Source organism: Talpa occidentalis, unplaced genomic scaffold (genome assembly GCF_014898055.3).
Source record: "Talpa occidentalis isolate TD23 unplaced genomic scaffold, MPIMG_talOcc4v2.1 talOcc4.9, whole genome shotgun sequence".
Taxonomy (NCBI): Eukaryota; Metazoa; Chordata; class Mammalia; order Eulipotyphla; family Talpidae; genus Talpa; species Talpa occidentalis.
The window spans coordinates 14,865,455-14,887,793 of NW_023605305.1; the positions used below are offsets into that span (position 1 = coordinate 14,865,455).

General features: G+C 44.5%; 1 protein-coding gene and 1 long non-coding RNA gene across 4 annotated transcripts in view; one reads left to right on the forward strand and one right to left on the reverse strand.

The window, feature by feature from the left end:
- CEP85 (centrosomal protein 85) overlaps positions 1-21,261 on the forward strand; it is a 29,757-nt gene extending 8,496 nt beyond the window's left edge. For both annotated transcript variants that reach the window (XM_037498123.2, XM_037498124.2), the window contains exons 4-14: positions 2,909-3,603; positions 4,379-4,512; positions 4,902-5,019; positions 6,079-6,264; positions 12,544-12,696; positions 12,929-13,080; positions 14,485-14,599; positions 15,483-15,533; positions 17,728-17,835; positions 18,921-19,146; positions 19,526-21,261. In XM_037498123.2, coding sequence (XP_037354020.1) covers positions 2,909-3,603; positions 4,379-4,512; positions 4,902-5,019; positions 6,079-6,264; positions 12,544-12,696; positions 12,929-13,080; positions 14,485-14,599; positions 15,483-15,533; positions 17,728-17,835; positions 18,921-19,146; positions 19,526-19,686 — 2,099 coding nt within the window. In that variant the 3' untranslated portion in view covers positions 19,687-21,261. The remainder of the gene's footprint in view (positions 1-2,908; positions 3,604-4,378; positions 4,513-4,901; positions 5,020-6,078; positions 6,265-12,543; positions 12,697-12,928; positions 13,081-14,484; positions 14,600-15,482; positions 15,534-17,727; positions 17,836-18,920; positions 19,147-19,525) is intronic.
- On the reverse strand, positions 1,338-22,283 carry LOC119235079 (uncharacterized). Of its 2 annotated transcripts, none has more exons than XR_005122780.2 (4): positions 21,832-22,283; positions 19,954-20,090; positions 9,635-9,788; positions 1,338-3,678 (listed from the first exon to the last, which is right to left on the reverse strand). It is a non-coding gene; the product is annotated as an uncharacterized LOC119235079 (long non-coding RNA). The 2 variants fall into 2 exon arrangements; XR_005122781.2 differs by having other exon boundaries at positions 19,954-20,093.
- Positions 22,284-22,339: the final 56 nt, after the last annotated feature.

Here is a 22,339-nt window from a genome sequence, read left to right on the forward strand (position 1 = left end):
TGATTCATACTTTTACTTTTCGGCAAATGCTCAAATTATTTTTATTATTTGGAAAATGAAGTTCAGAAGCCTCATATCTGGACCTATTCTATCTATTCAAGTATATTTCTTTCTTCTTTTTTTAAAGATTTATTAATTTATGCATACAAGAACCGGGGTACAGGCCAGATGTGCAAGGGGTGAGAGGATTCACTAGAGTCAGAATGGGAAACAGAACAGGTGGATCTACTGAAATACAGGAGAGGTCTGCTGCGCCATGTGGGTTAGGTCCCTGGGTGGGCATCGAACTCATGCTGCAATGGCTTTGGATGGCTTCATAGCTGAGACTTAACCCCTTGTGCCACCAGGGAGGCCCTCAAGCATATTTCTTACTATTACCAGATGTTTTACTATAAAAAGCACTGAACTGGGGCCTCCCTGGTGGCACAGGTGGATGAGTGCAACACTGTGAAGCTGTCCGCAGCCTCTGCAGTGCCGGTTCGATCCCCTCCAGCCTCGAAGCAACCCACATGGCGAGCAGACCTCTCCTATCTCACCTGCTGCTCCCCTCAGCAGTGTATTTCGGTCCTTCTGCCTGTTCTGTTCCCTGCTCTGTATCTGGTGAATCCTCTCACCCTCCTGCGCATCTGGCCTGTACCCCAGTTCTTGTATAAATAAAATAAAATCATTTTTTAAAAAAAAAAGCACTGAACTATTTTTATAAACACACATACACACACACAGAGTTCCTTTCTTCTTTAATCTGGACCTCTTTATGCAGTTTTCACCTCATCTTGCCCCTCTCATTTGTGCTAAATCTTACTTTTCAAGATCTATTGAAAAAAATTTTTTTGTCTCACAAAACTTATCCCATCCCTTCCACCCTCTATTGATCTTTTTCTTTGCAAGCTTGTATCTTACTGTTTTTTTTTTAAATGATATCTTTTTTTTTTTAAGACTTATTTATTTATATAAGCACTGGGTACAGTCGTAAGCACGGGAGGGTGAGAGAATTCACCAGAGACAGAGCAGGGAACAGAACAGGCAGATGGATGAAACACACTGCTGAGAGGAGCAGCGACCGCAGCAGGAGAGGTCTGCGCACCATGTGGGACCCTCGCCGGTGGCCAGGGATTGAACCTGCGCTGCAGGAGCTGCAGGCAGCTTCGCAGCCCAGGGCTCAACCACTGCGCCAGCAGGGGAGGCCCATATCTTATTGTTTTTGCCACTAGTTTTTGCACTTAAAATTAAGTAAGAACTGCCAGGTATTTTATAAAAATGCTTTGTGGGTTTTTTTTTTTTTTTAATTTAGATAACTTGGCAGGCAGAGGACTTAATGATAATAATAACTATTTATTAAATATTTTGTGATGGCTACATTTGCTAATTTTTTTTACATTATTTCATGAATGCCTTTAAGAATTATGGACCATTTTATTGTTTCCATATTATGGATGAGAAAACTGAATTTCAGAATGTTAAATGAGTTGATTAAAGTCACAAAACTAGTCACTTTGTGGGGAGGGAAAGCAGGGAGAGGGCTATGGTGGAGGACTTTGGTGCCTTGGTAGGGGGTGTGGTGGTAATATACACCTGAAGGGTGTGATTCTATACATATAAATCACATCTCAATGTTTTACTTCAATGAAAACAAAAAACAGGCAAAACAAATCACTTTGGTACTTTATCACTTATACTAAGTGAAAAAAAGCCAGACACAAAAGACCACATTATTATATGATTCCATTTACATGAAATGTCCAGAATAGGCCAATCCAGTGTATACACAGAAAATAGTTTAATGGTTGCCTAAGCTAGGGAAGTTAGGGAAAATAGAGCATGATTATTAAACGTTTCTTTGTATGTTGTGTTGGTAGTTGGAAAGAAAAAAGAGAAACAAATTGGTAGTCCATCCTTCTCTATGGTGGATGTGCTTGGTTTGGAAAAAGTACTGGATATAGATGAAAAAGGAAAACTTATAATCCCTGTCCCCTTTTATTGAGTTTTCTGCCTGTTGAAGATAACAGGTGTTTCCTCACACTCTATTTTATTTGCTTGCAGCCCACTGCCCTAGCACATTAGTTCTGTGACCTTATCTTCTGGGTAGCACTTGAAAGTTTGGGAATATGAAGAAATAATGAAACTTCTGTGCTAGGGTTAATCAGGAAGTTGTCTGCCAAGACTAGGCAGGAACTAAAGAAAGCATAAATCCAGTCTGAAAGAAAAGGGAAAAGTCACAGTTGGATATAAACAAGGGGGTGAGTGGCAAAATATAAAATAGAGGATTTCAGTGTGTATCCACTTAAGAGTGCTCACTGTGCTAGAGTGAAACCTGAGAGTTACTAAAAATAACTTTATATATCTAGGCAGTCTGATCTGGCTGGTGGGAGAGAGAACAGACTCTGATTCAGATGCTGCACCCCCTGCCCTGAATATAGAGAGCATTGTCCAGTTTGCTCTATTCTTTGGAGAGTTTAGATTCCACGCTCACCTCCATTGGGGAGCTTCTGAAGGTCACAGAGGATTCTGGCAGCACTTGGAAAGGTCATATTTATTAGATTGGATTATAGTTCAGTGTTGTCCAGCTCCCAGAAGAGTGGGACCTAATCCATTTCCCTTAAGTAAGTGATTTTTTTTTAAGTTCAGTTTTTAGCTTTGGTTGACTGTTAAGATTTTTTTTTCATTCAAATTCAAAGGACAGAGTATAAGTTAAAAGTGCAGTGTTGCCTTTTATTGGTTTACCTTGAATGGCATTCAATTTAGAACATTATCTCCCACTTAGGCTCTGCTGTGTCTTTTTGCCTGAGCTTCTGATGATAGTGGCCTCTCTACCTGGTTCCCAGACAGGCACAGAATGTCTGACATAGTGCCAAAATCAAGAAAAATTGCTGCTTCAATTTTCACTTATGAATAACCATTCTCTCTGCAGATTTTTGCAGCTCAAATAGCAGCCCATCTTTCCAGCCCATCAAAAGCCATGTAACCATTCCAACAGCCCATGTGATGCCTTCTACTTTGGGGACCTCTTCTGCCAAGCCAAATTCTACACCTGCTGGACCCTCTTCCTCCAAACTTCATTTGTCAGGGTTGGCTGAAAGTGTGGGAATGACAAGAAATGGAGACCTTGGTGCAATGAAACGTTCTCCAGGCCCATCTAGAGATTTCATGTATCTTTGTGGTGCTGCTGGAGAAAATGGAATTGAGCAGTCCTGGTTTCCAGCAGTGGGCCATGAAAGAGAAGAAGAGGTGAGGAAGTTTGATATTCCCAGTATGGAGTCTACCCTCAATCAGTCAGCCATGATGGAGACACTTTATTCGGATCCCCACTACCGAGTCCACTTCCACAACCCAAGAACTGACACAAACAAGGAGCTGTACAAAGTGCTGCCTGAGACCAAGAAAGCACCAGGCAGTGGGGTGGTATGTGAGCGGAATGGACCACACCCAAGCAGCAGCGGGTTGCTCCCTTTGGGACTCCAACCCGCTCCTGGGCTCTCAAAGCCTCTACCCTCTCAGGTATGGCAGCCTAGTTCTGATCCTTGGCATCCCCGGGAACGATCTTGTGAGCTCAGCACTTGTCGGCAGCAGCTGGAGTTGATCCGTTTACAAATGGAGCAAATGCAGGTAGAGGCTCTTCATTTCTTGAATTTTGCAGGTTTTGTGTAGGATTGTATATGTTTTGTCTTATAAGTTTTGACTCTAAAGAAAACGGATGTAAGAAAGAAGGAAGACATTTATAGACAGGAAGTAAAGACTCATGAACGCCACTGAATCTTTGTCATCTAATTAAATACCACAGTAGAGGAACCTCCTAGCCACACTAACACTGACTGTATTTTTGTATTTATAACTAGTCATTAGGTTAGGTACTTTTACATTCAGAATCTTATTTAATCTTTGTAGTACCCTGATGAAGTAAATATAAAATTTACCAGGTTCTTAGAATAAGCAGCCTGCTCAAGGGATAGAAAACTGGTAAGTGGCTGAACTAGGCTTTAAAAATCTCCTTTGAACTCTGCTCGTCCACTATACCATTTTTATATTAAAAAAGGAAAAGTCCTTTTTCTGCTTAAGGAAGGAAGGAAACGGCATATTCTCCTTTCCTGGTTGTTGAGGACATTTTAACTCCTGGTCTGCCTCTCTTGCCATATAATGAAAGATAACTGACCTTTTCTTAGAAACTAGAGCCCTTCTGAGCAGGGAGAGTTCAGTTGGCAGAAGTCTCCCTGGCAGGTTCTCTGTAGTCATGCATCTGAGCTAAAATTATTTCAGAAACACTGGCCCTTCTCAGACTGAGCCAGAGTGGGCTTTGACTACAGACCTAGCTGGGTACTGCTCAGGTGTTCTCAGGTGCCTATGGGTCACAATCAAGCCCATCTGGGCCTGCTTGTCTTTCCAGCTTCAGAATGGAGCCATCTGCCACCATCCTGCTGCTTTTGCTTCTTCACTGCCCACCTTAGAGCCAGCACAGTGGATCAGCATCTTGAACAGTAATGAACACCTTCTGAAGGAAAAGGAGCTCCTTATCGACAAGTAAGAGGGCAAGAGGTGACATAAGGCCAGCCTCTGCTTTCCTGGCATCTAATGAGGTTCTCCCCAGGGGCAGCATACTCCTCCTGTTTAGGCCCATGCCCTGCCCCATGATAGAGCTAGGCCGATAAGCAACCAAGTCCTATGTCTGGTAATATGATAAGTTGTATAGTTCTGCAAGGGCTCTGGGGGCACTGGTTCTTTGCAACTGATCTTTCCTTATTTTCCCTCAGCCAGCTTTTTCGTTTGCTCTTCCTCCTTCAGCAGAATATTGCTGCTCAGAATCCAACATCTGAGCAGCTGGGATTATACCCATCTAAGGAAAGTGGGGGGTCATACGGCAAGTGGTATAATGTCAGGACCCCTGGACTTTATTCTCTTTGCTTTTGCAGGCAGAGGAAACATATCTCTCAGCTGGAGCAAAAAGTGCGAGAGAGTGAACTACAAGTCCACAGTGCCCTTTTAGGCCGCCCTGCCCCCTTTGGGGATGTCTGCTTGCTGAGGCTGCAGGTAAGCTTTAGTAGTCAAGATGGCATTGTGTTTTTCTCAACTCAGCATTTTCCCTGTGCTTGGCACCAGAAGATAGAAAAAAGACCAACTGATGCAAGTATAGCTGCTCTTAAAGAGTAATCATCCTAATTATAAAGCATTGCTTCTTCTGTCCCTATGGGGGCAGACTTGAGAGTTGAAGCAGATAGAAGTCTGGGTTCCTTGGTGCCAGGGAGAAAAGGAAGGCAGAGCAAGGTACATAGTACATAGTGCAAGGCTCTAGAGTTGGATGATATTTTGAGAAGTTTTAATCCATCAACCTGGCCGGGGAAGTGAGAAGCAGTAGTAGTGGGGGGTTAGAACCATTCTTCTTTTATTCTTCATGTCTAGGAGCAACTGAAGGGGAAACCATATTCTCACTGAATTCAGTGGTTCTAAAAGAAACCTGCTCTGTTGACCAAGTTTCTTCTGCAGTTTCAGTTTTTTGAGTGATGGGTACTAGAAAATAGTACTGACTTTTCTACATAGTGGGCCTGTTAAGATAGTATTCTATCTTGTAGAATCAGAATGTTTGAGAATGGTCCTTAGAAACGTCTAATAATTCAGTCCTTTAATTTACTGATAAAAAAAAATTGAGGCCTCAGGAAGAAGAAGTTGGACTTAAGATCATATAGTAAGATTATGTAGAGAACAAGTGGAGAAGAGCAAGACTTTGAGCCCAGGTCTTCTGACGTCTTATCCTGGAATCCTCCCATTATGGTATAGCTCCTCAGAATCGCTTTAACGCAGTGGCCTGCAATGTGAATGTGCATCAGAATCACCTGGAGCTTAAACCTCCTGAGTTAAAACTCAGTTTTGGGGCCCATCTCCAGAGATTGATTCAGTAGGCCTGGGAGTAGATTTCAAGAATTTTCATTTCTCACAAACTCCCAGGTGATGCCGATACTGTTAGTCCTAGAACCACACTTTTAGAGGCCCTGCTTGAAGATGCTATTTGATCATAAAGTTGTTGGGGATAATTAAAGTCCTTAGGACTGTACGAGTAAGGAATAGTTATATACTGAATACTATTTCTGGCAGGAATTGCAGCGAGAGAACACTTTCTTACGTGCTCAATTCGCACAGAAGACCGAAGCCTTGAGCAAAGAAAAGATGGAGCTTGAAAAGAAACTCTCTGCTTCAGAAGTTGAAGTTCAGCTCATCAGAGAGTCACTCAAAGTGGCGCTGCAGAAGCATTCAGAGGAGGGGAAGAAACAGGAAGAAAGGGTGAGTGTAATGAGCTTATAGGTCTCTAAATCACAAGAGTTGGTTATTGGTCCTTTTCTGCTAAAAGCGTAAGCTGTTACTGGCCCACATTGTTGAAACCAGAGAGAACCATTTGGGTGAGACACTAGGTTTACTTCTCATGTAAGACAATTTACTAAAAATGGAACCTTTCCTTTCTGTTTCATCCACAAAATTACTGTAGAGAGGTAAAATTGTATACCTCACTGCTCCAAGATGTGACGTGCCACCAGCTGAACTGATTGCAAAACCAGTCTGCACAGTTATGCCTGATGGCGGGGTTGCAAGATGTTTGTTTAAACATGTGGTAAATTCACATCACAAAGGAATTCATCCTCTTCTCTTTTTTCTCCTTTATATTTCTGAATAGTAAATGCATATTTTGCTATTTTTGTCTAGTGAATGTGATGTCTTACCCCTCTGATGATGATAGCTTTTGAGGATGCTTACATTTGCTTATAGTGTTTCTTGTTTCTCTGATGTCCCTTTGTTTTGTTTTAGTGTCTTTCATGTTAGAGACTTGTTCATCCTTGAATGCGTGGGCACTTATTTAAGAATGAGGTATTTAAATGCTGGATGAAGCTCTGGGTTAGTTGTAATTGCCTGGTGGACTTATCAGGCTTAGATTGTCCTTTTTCATTTGGGAACACTCAAATATCATCTGAATGTCTTAATCTCATTCTGTCTAGAAATGAATCTTTGCGTAATAATTGGAGAGGCTGGGGTCAGTATGCTTTCGGCCTATAGGTTCTTGGCACTGAAAAGGAGATTAGGCTTAGTGTCCCACAATTTCGTGCATAGATTTTTATTTATACTTGTTTTCAACCTAGTATTTTACTCCTCTGCTGTTATTGAGATTATTGAGACTGGGGTCTCCTCATTTGATTTCTCCAGAGAATAAGTGTTCAGGGTCCTGCCGGAGAAACTAGAGCAAGGATAGTATCCAGCTAACCTGTATATGGACTTCTGGTGAATCCCCTATTTTTAGTCTGTGGCTGATACCTGTCTCAGAAGTATCACACTACCTCTGAGTGCTTCAGTGCAGAGCTTCTTGGCTGTTAAGAGGAGTGCACTGTTTCCAAATTTTAATTCCCACTGTAGATTTTAAGTCCACTGTAAAAACACATTGAAATTTCTTCATATACTTTTGTTTCTTCCTCTGCTGACTTTCTTTCCTGTTGTTAACCCTCTAATAAGAGAACAGCTAGTTTAGCAGATAAGCCAAAATGTGTTGATTTGGGATTAGTAGGGAATTTCAATTTGGGGTATACAGATTTAGGTAAAAACCTAAAGTATATTCCAAGGAGAGATAAAAGTTGTTTTTTTAATAGAGGGAAAACAAGGATGAAGTAATGGTCAGATGTAGATGTCACAAGGTAAAATGGTCAGATGAAGAGGTCAAAAAGTAGGTAAATTCTCTTATCAGTCCTGTCAAACAGCATATTCTCATTCTTGTAAGCTTCTTGGAATGTTGGCAGTTTGATCCAGACCAAAAGTTAGATCTAGCTTAAAGGTGACTGTAAAAGTGGCCTAGGGGTTAAGTCTTAGCACTATCACTGCTACAGCCTGAGTTCAATCCCGGACCAGGGAGTTAACCCACATGGCACAGCAAGCCTCTCCTGTCTCACCTGCTACTCCCCTCAGCAGTATATTTAGTAGATATACCTGTTCTGCTCCCCACTCTGTCTCTGGTAAACCCTCTTACCCCACCCCTTACCTCTGGCCTACACCTCAGTTCTTCTATGCAAAAATACAACAAAAAACTATTTAATTAGTTATGTTTAGAATATCCATAAAATTTATGAAATATTAGTCAGGTATTAAGTTATTTCTGCTATTAGAGAACATGAGCTTATTTGGATTAATAAACCCATGTAGAATAAAAAGTATTATGCTTACTGATAACTTAAAGACATTCCTATTTTAATCAAACCAAAATTTAAGTTAACTTTCATTTACCAAAAATTATCTGGGGTCATGTTAACTTGAAAAACCACTTAGGTTAGTTTTTCTTTCTTTTCTGAGTTTTAGAAATAATTTATAAAGATACTTGCAAGCCAATTAAAACTTTTTCACAAATTAATTTTGGTAATACCATCCAGAGGTAAGAAAAAAATTACACATCTGTAACATACAACATAGAAACAAATGTAAACATTGACCTATGGCTTTTAATTTTTGGCCATGAATCAGGTACAAAATTTCGGTGGGCTAGATTTTGACTAAAGAAGCCTTCATATACCACTTTTAATTTTAAAAGGGCCACCTCTCTTCTCCTTTTTTCCCCCCTTTTATTATCTTCCTGAGGTTTGCATCTTAGAGCAATGGTCCAGATAAAATAATACCTGGAATGCAAAGCTCTGGGAATAGTCCTCTTGGAGTTACAATTCTGATTTTGCAAAGGATTGTAAAAGAAAAAAGATTCCTGTCAAACTCTGAATATCAGCTTCCAGTTTGGCCAAATAAAATTGACCATGTAGTTAATTATTTTTTTAAAAGAGCCCTTCAAATATCTTTTAAGGTTTCAGCTGGGCCAAACAGAAAAATAAATCTCTCTGGTAATATTAGTCAGCTCCATTGGGCCCAAAATCTAGGTAGTGGATAGTGGAGCAGGAGGAGGACAAGAAAGGTGTGAGATCTCAGAGGCTTATCTTTTAGTTGTTCATTACCTTTAGATTTGTGATAGACTTTGAGGGACATAATTTTAGAGTCTATCTCTTGCTGTAAGCGACTATAAGGAGGCTATCTGAACACCAAATAATAAGCATCCTATTCAGTTTGCTTAGTTTTGGATCCATGGTTTTTCAATTTTGGGAGGTCACAGGGACTCCAAGATGGCCGTAATTCTAAATAATCTTTAGTTATTTTTTTTAAGATTTATTTTATTTATTTATGCATGCAAGAACTGGGATGTAAGCCAGAGGTGCAGGTGGTGAGAGGATTCACCAGAGTCAGAGTGGGGAGCAGAACAGGTGTACCTACTGAAATACACTGCTGAGGGGAACAGCAGGCGAGACAGAGAAGTTGCTGCACCATGTGGGTTAGCTCCCTGGCCAGGGATCAAACTCATGTTGCAGTGGCTGGTGATAGCTTGATAGCGCTGAGACTTTAAACCCTCCGCCACCAGGGAGGCCCTAAATTATCTTTATTCTGTTCAATTTAAGCAAAAATGTATAAGAGGACAGACCAAAATGTTTGTGCTATAACCAATTGTAGTTCCAAAATGGGAGCTAAAAAACTCTGAGAATTGCTCACAGAAAGGCCAAAACCTTTATACCAAATTATTCCAAGTGCTAGCATACTGGTAGTAGGAAACTGGAATTCCGTAACAAAAGATTAGAAGAGTACTCACCAGAGGGAGAATCACAAGCAGAGGCTAGGCCACTGAAGCAAACACCCAACAGGTGTAGAACTCAGCTCCACAGATTTTGAATGCAGAGTAGATTTGCCAACCAAGAGTGACTGTAAGGTGCTCATAGCAGTGAGTTGAGAGTGGTACCTTCAACCTGGATGGAAATGACAAAAAGCTATCAGGGTTCGTCTTCTTCCAGTCTAACTTCTGATGCCATAAATGTTAAGAGAACAGCAGGGGCCTCCCTGGTGGTGCAAGGGGTTAAGCACCGCACTATGAAGCAATCCACAGCCTCTGCAGCATGAGTTCGATCCCCAGCCAGCCAGGGAGCAACCCACATGGCACAGCAGACCTCTCCTGCCTTGCCCACTGCTCCCCTCAGCAGTGTATTTCAGTCAGTCTGCCTGTTATGTTCCCCACTCTGTCTCTGGTGAGTCCTCTCACCCCCTGCATCTCTGGCCTGTACCCCAGTTCTAAATAAATCTTTAAAAAAAAAAAAAAAGAGAGAGGGCCTCCCCGGTGGCGCAGCAGTTGAGCGCTGGGTTGCGAAGCTGCCCGCGGCCTCTGCGGCGCCGGTTCGATCCCCGGCTGCTCCCTGGCCACCGGAGGAGGGTCCCATATGGCGTGCAGACCTCTCCTGCCGCCCGCTGCTCCCCTCAGCAGTGTACTTCGGTCCTTCTGCCTGCTCTGCTCCCCGCTCTGGCTCTGGTGAATTCTCTCACCCTCCCGCGCTTCTGACTGTACCCAGTGCATGTATAAACAAAACAAACAAACCAGCAAACAAATAAATAAAGCATGCCTCTATTAAAAAAAAAAAAAAAAAAAAGAGAGAGAGAGAACAGCAAAGTTAGCAGGCAAGCCCAAATGTGTTTATTTGGGAATAGTGGAGAATTGCAACTTGAGGTCTACAAATAATAGGTAAAAACCCAAAAATGTCTGGAGGTGCAACAAAAGTCAGGGTTGGTTGTTTTTTTCTTTTATTTTTTAGAGAGAACAAGAATGATGAAGTAATGGAGGATGAGATAATGGTCAATTAAAGGAGTCATGGGATAAAATGGTCAGGTGGAGGGAATCACAAAGAAACAGTTCTCTAGCTGTTCTTTCAAACAAGTTATTCTCATTCTTGTAAATTATTTTTTAGTGTTAGCAGTTTGGCCCAATAGCTGAAGGAGCAGATCCAGTTTAAACACTATAAATTTGTGTTTTCTATGGAGACTTTCTCCTGCCCTATTTTAATATGATTGCAGTTATGTTACTTTTCACACTGTCATTTTAGAGCTGTTTTGGAAAAAAGAAGAGAAACATCTGTGATCAGGTCATGATTTTTTTAATGTTTTTTCAGCATGTTCAGTAAACTTCCCAGGTTATTCTGATACATACCAAAGTGTGAAAATCACTGCTTCAGAGCTTAAAAGAGTACAGTTCATATGTAGTATGAAGCTTTTGGCTGATTTTCAGAAAGCTCTATACTGTCTTTGGATTAAATTACGCTTGCCTTCTCTTTGACATCAATAAATTTGTATTACTTTTTCCTCTTCTTCCTCTTGCTTTGTTTCTCATAAACCAGAGAAAAAGCCAGAACAGTGAAGGAAAAGTTTCCATTCAACAGAATATGAATGAGTGCCTGCACTGTGCCAAGCATTGTGCTGTGTATCGGGGATATGACAATAAACACAATGAACACAGCTCTTCATTCGCCCTTCCAAATGACTGCTTAGCTTTATACATCATGTGTGCTGTTTAAGGAAAACTGCATTACCTACCTCGCCAGACTGGGTAGTTGGCTACAAGGGAGAGTAGTATATACGTGTGCATTTCAGTTCTAATGCATACCACCCAGAGGGCACGGTCTGCAACAGGACTGAACTTCCTGCAGACGCCAACTGCAAGTTCTGGGTTCCTGGGCCACCCATATGCCTGACCAACTGACTATAAATCCAGGGTTTCCCTTGACCCCTTCAAGTTCAGTAATTCAGCAGAATAACTCAGAACTCAGAAAAGTGCTATACTTGTGATTACCTTTTATAAAGGATAGAGATCAGGGGCCTCCCTGTTGGCGCAGGGGTTAAAGACAGTGCTGTCAAGTTGTCGCCAGCCACTGCAGCACAAGTTCAATCCCCGGCTGGCCAGGGAGCAACCCCACATGGCGAAGCAGACCTCTCCTGTCTTGCTCACTGCTCCCCTCAGCAGTGTATTTCAGTAGATCGGCATGTTCGTTCCTCACTTTCTCTGGTGAATCCTTTCACCCTCTGCACCTCTGGCCTACACCCCAGTTCTTGTATGCATAAATAAATGTTTTTTGTTGTTTTTTTTTTAAAAAAAGGATACAGATCAGGACCAGCCAAATGAAGGGACTCATAGGGTGAGGTCTGGGAAAGTATCAAGCCTGCCTTCTGGGCTTCACCCCAGGGAATCAAGGCATGTCACCTTCCCACTGTAACCATGTGTTCACCAACCAGGAAGCTCACATCCAGAGCTTTTATTGGGGCTTATTTTGCAGATATAATTGAACTCAGTCTCCTGCCCATCTCCACTTCTCAACTTTATTCTTACTTTCTAGTTGCCCCATTCTGAATTATCTCATTAGCATGAAATTTTAAGCATTTAGAAGTTATCTCCTTGTAACCCAGACAAAGACCAAATTCTTTATTATACAGAATTTCTACCAGTTTTTAAAAACTGCCCAGTCTTTCTTCCCTGATCTTGATTGAAAATTTCAACTGTGTTTACTTTGTAGTATATGCATCACAAACAGTAAGATTTGATGAGCTTCACTAGCCCTAAGAACAGAGACATTGGTCACTTGGGAAAAAAAGCTAATGTTTTAAAAAAGAAGAAAGAAAAAAAAAGTTAATATTTAGATACCCAGAGTAGTAAATGGAGACAGATTCTTACATTTCTTTCTCTAGGTCAGGGGTCGTGATAAACATATCAATAATTTGAAAAAGAAATGCCAAAAGGAATCAGAGCAGAACCGGGAGAAGCAGCAGCGTATTGAAACCTTGGAGCGTTACCTTGCTGACCTGCCCACCCTAGAAGACCATCAGAAGCAGAGCCAGCAGGTAGCAGCAATGTCTGGGCATACCTGGGACAAACAGGGAGAGGCTAAGCAGGGGGACTTTCTCAGCCTCTGCTGTATGCAGTTACCCTCTGGGCTTCCTGAAAGGAAAATCCCAAAGGAGTCATGTCCAGATTCACACCTGTCAGATTTGCAACTGGACTACAAAATTTTTGAGATTCCCAAACAAAATTTCCTTTGACTTGCTGACCTAAGCATTGGATCCTGTCTCTCAGCTTAAGGATTCCGAGTTGAAGAGCACAGAGCTACAGGAGAGAGTGACTGAGCTGGAGAGTTTGCTGGAGGAGACCCAGGCAGCCTGCAGAGAGAAGGAAGTTCAACTGGGAAACCTGAGACACAGAGAAGCAGAATTCTCCACTAGACATAGGTAAATACCCCTGTGGATTTAAAGAAAAGAGTGAGAGCTAGGTTCTAGTTCTGGCTACCTCACTCACTACTTCTCTGAGTTTTATTTTCTTTGGATTGTAATAGGAAAGCTGTGTGCAAGGAGTCAGCTCTTTAAGATACAGTATGGGGGATATAGTAGGGGCTTGTCATTGTATCCTTTGGAGGGATCAAACCCAGTACCAGGCATAATAATAATCCAGGATAATAATCCTTGAGTATGTGTTTATTGATTGAATGAAAGCACTTTGTAAAGTGGGAAATGAGTTATCGGTCTCTGCAAAAATAGATCCTGGTGCTGAGGACTTGGGGGTTATCCACATTTTGTAAACAAAGGCTACCAGAAGCATCTGTTCCTCCTCAGCCCTAGGGATTGCTCTCAGTTGCCACAACAGGTTCTGAGAACAAAACAAGATACCATAATGTACTGTCTGGGTGTCTTGGGAGCCTCCTCCATATTAATAGCAGTTTCTGAAAATGTGAGAGTTGTGTTTCAACAGCCTCTTGGACCAAATCCAATTTCTAATGAGATGGATTTGATTTCTCATTCTATATTCAACTGCATTGACCCTGTTGTTTATCCCAGCAAATGGGCCATGATGAAAGTGAATGTGGGAATCTGCTGAAGGAGACCATTAGTTGGTGTCAGAAGTGATGTTCGGGGACAAACTGTGTGCCAAGGCAAAAAAAGGGACTTTTTTTTTTTTTTTCGTTATTTTCCAAAATGTCTACTCTATATATGTATGATTTTCAAAGTATGAGTACAGGGCCTCCCCAGTGGCTCAGCGGTTGAGTGCTGGGTTGCGAAGCTGCCCGCGGCCTCTGTGGCGCCGGTTCGATCCCCGGCTGCTCCCCGGCCACCGGAGGAGGGTACCACATGGCGCGCAGACCTCTCCTGCCGCCTGCTGCTCCCCTCAGCAGTGTACTTCGGTCCTTCTGCCTGCTCTGCTCCCCGCTCTGGCTCTGGTGGATTCTCTCACCCTCCCGCGCTTCTGACTGTACCCAGTGCATGTATAAACAAAACAAACAAATAAATAAATAAAACATGCCTCTATTAAAAAAAAAAAAAAAGTTTAAAAAAAAAAAAAAGTATGAGTACATGTGATAAATGCTCATTTTTAAATATCACAGAATAAAAGAACCTTGGACAGATAGAGAATTGGTGGCACATCATATAAATACCAGCCTCTAGGGAAGGAAATTAACGTATACCAAGCAGCTTCTGTGTGACATACCCTAATTTACAATAGACCTAAGATATCATCCCCAACTGTGGCTTGAAAGGGCCTAAGTTTCTTGCCCTAAAACATACTGTAAATAGCAGAATCAGGAGTCAAAGCCATCTCTCTCTGACTTCAGAGTTCTTGAAGAGGCCACTGTCTTTCAGCCTGGAAGATACAAAATGTGTGGAGGAGGCCATTGGAGAAGGTTCAGCCTCACATGGAAATGGTCCAAAAGTGGAAATGGAGTCCTGGCAGAAAGAGTGCGACGCTCTCCGAAAGGTGACCATGTCCGGGTTGCAGTGGGGTAGGCTGAGAGAAAGGACAAGATTGAGTATTGGGATGGAACCATAAATTTTTAGCCCTGGGCCACGTAGGATCTGCTACCCAGAACTTCTCTTTCTTTTCTGAGAAGTCTCCCCTCCATATTAAGTTTGTATTTTACATATCTTTCTGACAGCAAAGGAAGTTATGGGAGGACATCCCTCTGAATAACTAGGCTAGATGCTCCAAAGTGGTGCACTGAAGCTTGGTGCACTTCCTTCACTGCTCAGGCCCATACAGCTAGAACTGCCGTATTAGACAGAGCTCTGACCAGTGGGGTGGCTCTCACTCCCTAGAGCAGGAGCTAGGTCCTGTGGGTGAGCCTGATGACAGGTCAACAGAAAAAAAAAGACCCAGAAATGGTTTAGACAATGCATGAGGTATTAGTAACAAGAAACTGGAGCTTGTTCAGTTCTCTCTTTGAATAGTCATTATGACCAAAGTGTTAGGGCTCTTAGGGCAGGCTTCTTATCCTGAACTTTTAGTAATGTCATTTACTGCAGAACCAGAATGTATCCTAGCTATATAAAGTGATTCCACTTGCCTGTAGTCATCAGGGAGCGGGTATGCCCCTGATATTGCACATGGTTTACACTACATAACCATATTGCTCATGGTTTACACTACATTCTTGTCTAAACCGCTTTGTGACTGAGTATAGGAGTGTGAAGCTTAGTTAACCAGAATAGGGAGTCTGGGTTATATTTCTGTAGGTAGAGCTAACTTCCTCCGGTCTCACTATTGTCTGGCTATAGCTAGTAGGGCTAATTACCAGATCACAGTGCAAACCTCTTGCCCTCTAACCTCACCAGCAATCTTCCTTGATAATTTTGCTTTGTAGATTGTGGAGAAACAACAGCAGAAGATGGATCAGTTGCGTTCACAAGTACAGGTGAGCTAGAGTCTTTAAGGTCATGGTAGGAAGGATTTAATGATGGAATCTCTAGAATTCAGCCAATGCTGTTTTCTGTTCTCTGCCATACAGTTTGCTCAGTGTTAAAACAACAGTAAAAGTCAGTCAGTATTTTTATTTTTTTAAAGATTTATTTTATTTTATGCATACAAGAACTGGGTGTAGGCCAGAGATGCAGGTGTAGGCCAGAGGATTCATCAGAGACAGATTGGGGAGCAAAACAGGTGGATCTACTGAAATACACTGCTGAGGGGAGCAGCGAGCAAGACAGGAGAGGTCTGCTGCACCATGTGGGTTAGCTCCCTGGCTGGGGATTGAACTCATGCTACAGTGGCTGCCAATAGCTTGATAGTGCTGAGACTTAACTGCTGCACCACCAGGATGGCCCCAGTCAGTATTTTTAGCCTGGTCTTGTTGGGAAGGGATTTCAGCACATTAACTTTCATGTTACCCTGGGAGAATACAGAATCACAGAGGGAGAGGCAGTCAAGGAAGGACTTCCAAAGATCATGAGCTTTGGAGAAGGAAGAAGAGTTAGCAGGCAAAGAAGAGCCATTGAATAGAATGGTGTGAGGATTCCAGGTAGGAGAAAAATAGCACAGGTAGGAACATGGAGACAGGAAACATCATGGTTTAAATATGGAGCTTCAAGCAGCTTATCTGAAGTTAAGATGGTAGGTGGAGAAATGAATAATGAAAAGACTGTCTCTCCAACTAAGTTAGCTTTTGTTCTTGAGGTAGGTGATGGTAATCTAGGGTACCATTTAACTGAGGTGTGATGTCATCAGGTTTGCAACTCAGGCTTGAGTGTGGAACTTGAGTGTGCCACTTGGAAAGATGCAAGAAGAACTGTGGTATAGGCCAGAGGTGCAGGCGGTCAAAGGATTTACTAGAGACAGAGTGGGGAGCAGAACAGGTGGATCTGAAATACAGGTAGGCGAATGGCAGGAATCCTACTGAGAGATAATAAAGGCAGCAGAACAAGGAGGAGATGTGAAGTGACAGATTTAAGTGAAATTTATGAGATAAAATTGAGAGAAATCAGTGGTTGAGAGAATAAAGAAAAATCAAAGATGACTCTGAGCTCTTTTGAGCCAGAGTGGGTAGGAGTGTCCTTAATTGAGTTCTCCAAGAAATCTTCGGTAAAGCAGGTTCACTCAGGTTCTCTTTGGACTTTATAAGAGGTTTTCACACCAAAGCAGATGAAAATACACTCACACGGGGTAACTGTAAGCTGTAGTACTACCTTTGCCATTATGTGAGTTGGGCTATATCTATTTAGTTCACCAATTTCAAGTTCTGTAAGGAGATGTCAAACCTAATGAATGTGTACCTGTTTAAAATTCCAGGTCTTTTGTAGAGTTTTCAAGTGATCTCAGAGTAGGCTTTCTGGAACCCTGAGGTTCCACACAGGTTGAAAAAGGCCAACGTTTTGGGCCTCCCTGACAGCGTAGGGGTTAAAGTCTCAGCACTATCATGCTATCACCAGCCACTGCAGCACGAGTTCAATCCCCGGCCAGGGAGCTGACCCACATGGCACAGCAGACCTCTCCTGTCTCACCCGCTGCTCCTCAGCAGTGTATTTCAGATCCACCTGTTCTGCTCCCCACTCTGTCTCTAGTAAATCCTTTGACCGCCTGCACCTCTGGCCTATACCACAGTTCTTCTATGCATAAATAAATCTGGAAAAAAAGAAAAGAAAAGAAAGTCATGGTTTAGGGAAAGAAAGAACCATGCATATAGCCAACAAATGCATTCATGAGCCATGATGGATGTAGGAGTAGCAGGAAGGACTTAGGATTAATTGGATCTGATTTGCAGGTTGAAGAAGGCTCAGGTGGGCCTTAGAAAGCAGAATACAGTCTGGACAAAGGGGAACCTGGAGCCTTTGTCATTCAGTGTGGCTGGAAGGGAGGCTGGGTGGAGGGTTAAGAGATTGGGTGAGAAAAGTAAGTTAAAGGCCAGACTGCTGAGGAGCTGACCTCCATTTTGGTACATGATCAGGGTATAGAAGGGTTTAAAATGGAAAGTCACAGATCAAGGCTGTTCTAAAGTAATCTTAGTAATGTATGAGTGGGACTTTACTGTATAGTCCAAGCCAGAAGCAATATGGTATGATGTCAACTTGTCACCCTTGGTTTGTTCTCCCATCGCTCCTCGCCATGGGAATCAGAGCCTAGAGCAGGAAGTGGCTCAAGAAGAAGGAACAAGCCAGGCCTTGAAAGAGGAGGCCCAACGGAGGGAGACAGCACTGCAGCAGCTGCGCACAGCTGTGAAAGAGGTGAGCCGCATCAACTAGGCCTCGTGGTACTACATACAGCCTGATTTCTGTGTACCTCCCCCATCCCTTCTTCCGCAGTAGCCTTTGGGTTTGAGAGACCCCTCCTGAGATTTTTTAACAGAATAGAAAGAGACATTGTATCAGCCTTTACTTAAAAGATCTTACGCCTGTCTTAGAGTGGCCATAATTACCCAGATATACTTTTTGGAAGTGGAAATTAATTCTCCCTTTGTCTGCCTACAGCCACAGGTTTGTGGAGTTACAGAGAAAGGGTTCATTCAAGAAGATAGTTTGGTGGTCCCCCTGAAAGAAACAACTGTCAGTAGGGGGCAGTCACTGGCCAGGTGCCTGGAAGGATTCTTCTGGAGCTGGGATTGTCACAGGACCCACTGTGGGTAAAGGGCTGAACTGGAGGGGGAACTCTATTCAGTGTCTTTGAAACAGAATAGAGGTGGGGAGGACTAAGCTGTTCAGGAAGAGAGAGGGAAGGAGACACAGGTATACACGAATAGATGGTCCAGTCAGTGAAGCCAAATTCCTCTGAGGCGAAGGTTTGAAAAGACAGAACACATTCCAATACTATGTCCTCCAGGTCCCCAGCTTTTCCAGCCCCCCTCCCAGTGTTCCTGTCATGTCTTTCTTGCCCCCTTTATTCTTCTGACACGCTCCGATCAGGCTGGCTGGTGGCCACTTTTGGCAGGGTGGCAGGGAGAGATTGAAACCAGTACCTACTCAGATTTCACAGTTCACGTTAAGCCTTCTCTAATAGCCTGGCTAACAGAGTTGGCGGAGGGACTGGCTTCAGATAGAGTTCTGAGGGGCGGGGGTATCTTCTCTAGCTCCTGAACAGAAACCTGGAGGCTAATGACTCAGAGTCTGCTGGGGCACAGGAAAGTTTCCTCTCCAGTGCTGGAGCTCTCTGGGCCCAGTCTAACTGCAGCAGGAACTAGCCTGTGGGTGTAGGGGTGGGGAGGGTGACTCAGTGCTTCCTCTCCCCACACACATGCACACGTATCCACACTCATGCACAAATACTGTGTCTTCCTGGACCTTGGTTAATGTGCTTCCCTATCTTATCTGCTCAGCTTTCAGTGCAGAACCAGGACCTTATTGAGAAGAATTTGACGCTCCAGGAACACCTGCGCCAGACCCAGCCAGGGTCTCCATCTTCACCAGATACAGCCCAGCTAGCATTTGAGCTGCACCAGGAATTGGCCAGTTGCCTTCAAGATCTGCAAGCTGTCTGCAGCATCGTGACTCAGAGGGCCCAGGGCCATGACCCCAATCTCTCTCTGCTCCTCGGCATCCACTGTGAGTGCTCAGGCCCACCTGGCATCTGAGAGAGTAGCTTTCATGCTCCTCTCACCCCCATTCACTTTCCCATCCTTATGGTACTGTGTGAACAGGGCCACATAGGCCTGGTTACTCCCCTCTGCAGTTCATGTGTTTTGCAAAGTAGGTGTTCAGTAAATCTGTTTTGGAAATAGGCATTCCTCAGGGGTACCTACGTGCAGGACAAACAGAAAGTAGCCTTAGATCACAAGCTAATCAGCCACTCTACTGCATTTTTGACAGTGTGTGTCATCAAGACTTTGGGCCTCATGGCACTGCCTGTCTGCTGTACTGCCCCCTCTACGTGAACCTGTCTCCTAAGTGACGTACTAACATTCTCATGAAATGCTCTCCCCAGCCGCACAGCATCCCAGGACTCAGCTAGATTTGCAGAAGCCGGATGTGATCAGGAGGAAACTAGAAGAGGTTCAACAACTACGCCGTGACATCGAGGACTTACGGACCACCATGTCAGACAGATACGCCCAGGATATGGGAGAAAACTGTGTCACACAGTGAGGAATGTTGGGGGTGGGGCAGGCTCTGTTCCTCCAGGGGGGATTTGGTCTATGAGCGCCCAGTCCAGTGGGTCCTGCCCTGATAATCTCTTGCCTCCTGTCTGCTGCTATTCCCAAAGAGAAGAGGCAAAGGGGAGATAAGAGCCTGCATCTGGGGCCAACCACCAGTTAGAGAACTATCTGCCCCTCCTCCACACTGGCTTTGCCTTGTTGGATTGCATCTGTGCTCTCATCCTGATTTACCCTTTGAGGGTGTGTTACTAATTACCTTCTGTAGGTTGACTGATAAGTCCTCTTGCAGACTGTCGCCAGTCCCAGGTTTGCATCAGAGGCAAATAGGATGCTCATCTACCTTCTCCGTCCTCTGGGATGGATCCGCATTCATTCCCGCTCTGTACCTTGATCCTGCTAAAGCCCAGAGTTCATTAGCGGGACCTGGGAAGACTGAGTACCGGTCACAGTGACCATTTGAGAACGCTCAGGCGCCCTTGTGTCAGACTTCCTGAGAGTTAAGCTGGCTTTCTGGGTTTCCTCAGGCCCGGTCCTGTTGCTGCTTCCTTAGCACTCTTGTTCTCACAGAAGCCTCAGGGCAATCTGTTGGCAAAGTACCCACTAAAACTGGGGCTTAGGGATTATAGTGAGGGCGCCTTCATCTGTGCTACCATGCCATTTTATAGGAGACCCCATTCTCCAGCTGCCCTTTGTCTTTGGGGTCCTGGTCATGTAGTTAACATACCCCACCTACCCCCTTCTTTGTTCTCAGGCCTCCTAGGTAACCCCCTTCTTGGGCTTTGACAAAGAGTATAAACTCCTTTCTATGGTTCTGGGTTTGGGCAGAATTTTCCCCCAGAATGCTATAGGGCAACTATTAAGCTGCTCACCCCATCCCCCTGGGGCTAGGTCAGTGCTCTGCCCTCTCGTGCCTCTCATTTAAGGGCTGGGGTCATTTCCCTTTCCTGCTCTGGGTTGCGTGACAATTCAGAGTACCTTGGATATATTGACCTTAAGATAGAACTTCCAGTGTTTTCTGGGGTTTTTTGTTTTTTTTTTTCTGGGGCTTTTGGACTCTGTGTTTTCTGGTATTCTCTTGCCTCCTTGTTTAGGGAGCATCTCACACATACTTGTTTGTGTCTGGTCATTGGGCTGGCCCAGAGCTCCTCTAGATCTTGTGCTGGGCCAAGCAGGGCCTACAAATGTAGGTATGGGAGCAGTTCAGGAGCCCAGAATCACCCACTGAGATTCTTGCAAAGCTTCAGCCTGTTAGGCAGCATCCTGGACCTCATTCCTAGACTTGAATGAGACTCCTTAAGTGTTTTTACAAGTTTGTGTTTTATTTATGGAGTGACTTATCCCTTCCATTCAGAACAGCTCCACCCAGCTGTCCCCTCAGCCTCTGGGCTCCTGCCTCTTAAAAGCAGAGCCGCCTGGCTGGTCTCCACCCTGTGTTGGGAGCCCAGCCACCATGCTCACGGGTATTTTTCCTCATAAAGTTTATAAGCAGTTATTTATATGAATCCTTGTTATGTCAACTGGTTTGTATTGCCTATTTTGATTACAAAATAAAATATTTAACAGACTCCTCAGTTTTCCATTGCCTTCCATTACCACCACCCCCTGCTCCACCCCTCATTCTGCCTTACTGGAGCCAAAGCCTTGGGTGGTTAGCCAGTTTCCTGACAGCAGCAGAGGGACCTTTGACATCTCTAGCATCAAGTCCTATCTACCATTTCCATTCCCCTGTTGTCCTTTACGGTGAATGAGATCTCTACCTATGCCAGTTTCTAGTGGGTGAAGCCGCACTAAATCATAGGGCAAGTTTGTTACTGGGAAGTTTCTGTCATCCTCTGAGAGGAGGTCTGCTGTGTGGGGGCTGCAGTGAGGAACTGGTTTCCCCGGAGCAAGGCAGGGCACTGTTTGCTCATGGAGCTAGGGTTGTCTTCTTGGGCTACTTCCAGAGCCCTGAACCTGGGAGCACTTCTGAGCTGGTTGCTAGACTCTGCTCCCTCTGAGCCCCTGAAGTCTGCTGGGGGTAGGAGCAGTCGGGAGTGCCATCTGCAGCGTGGAGTGGACTTCAACTAGGGCTGCCCAGGCTCTGGAGTCCTCACACCTCTCTGCCTCCACCTTTCCAAAGCTGGCAACCTCTTACCTTGGCCTTCATCTGGTTCCCCAGGGCGTGGTCCGTCTCCTGCCACCACCCTTCCATGGCGAAACCTGCCTATCTGAGAGGAACTTTGCGAGAAGTCTCCAAGTCGGGGTTGTGCTTGTGCCTCCAGGCCCGTGGTGTGGGTGTCACCTGAGGTGGGGGGATGTGGTGAGGTGGTCCCTGGCGGCGAGGATCCCTAGCTTGGGAACTTCAGATTTGAAAACAGCCCAAGCCTTCGAAACCCCAAGCCGAGGAGCACCACCGTGGCCTCGGGTGGGTTGCTGGGCGCAGCAAGCCCGAGCCAGGCTGAGGCGGCGGCCTTGGCCAAATCTTCGCCTCGCCTCCCGGGGCTCCCTGCCCCAAGTCTCACACTGCGAGCCCCAGATCAGGGAGGGGCCTCGGGGTCGCGCGGCACCCCTGCTAGAGGGTCGGCTCGGCTCCGAGCGGGTCTTGGGCGCGCCAGGGCCCCCGAGGGGGAGGGGAAGGGGCCGGCGGCGCGCGGGGCGGGGTG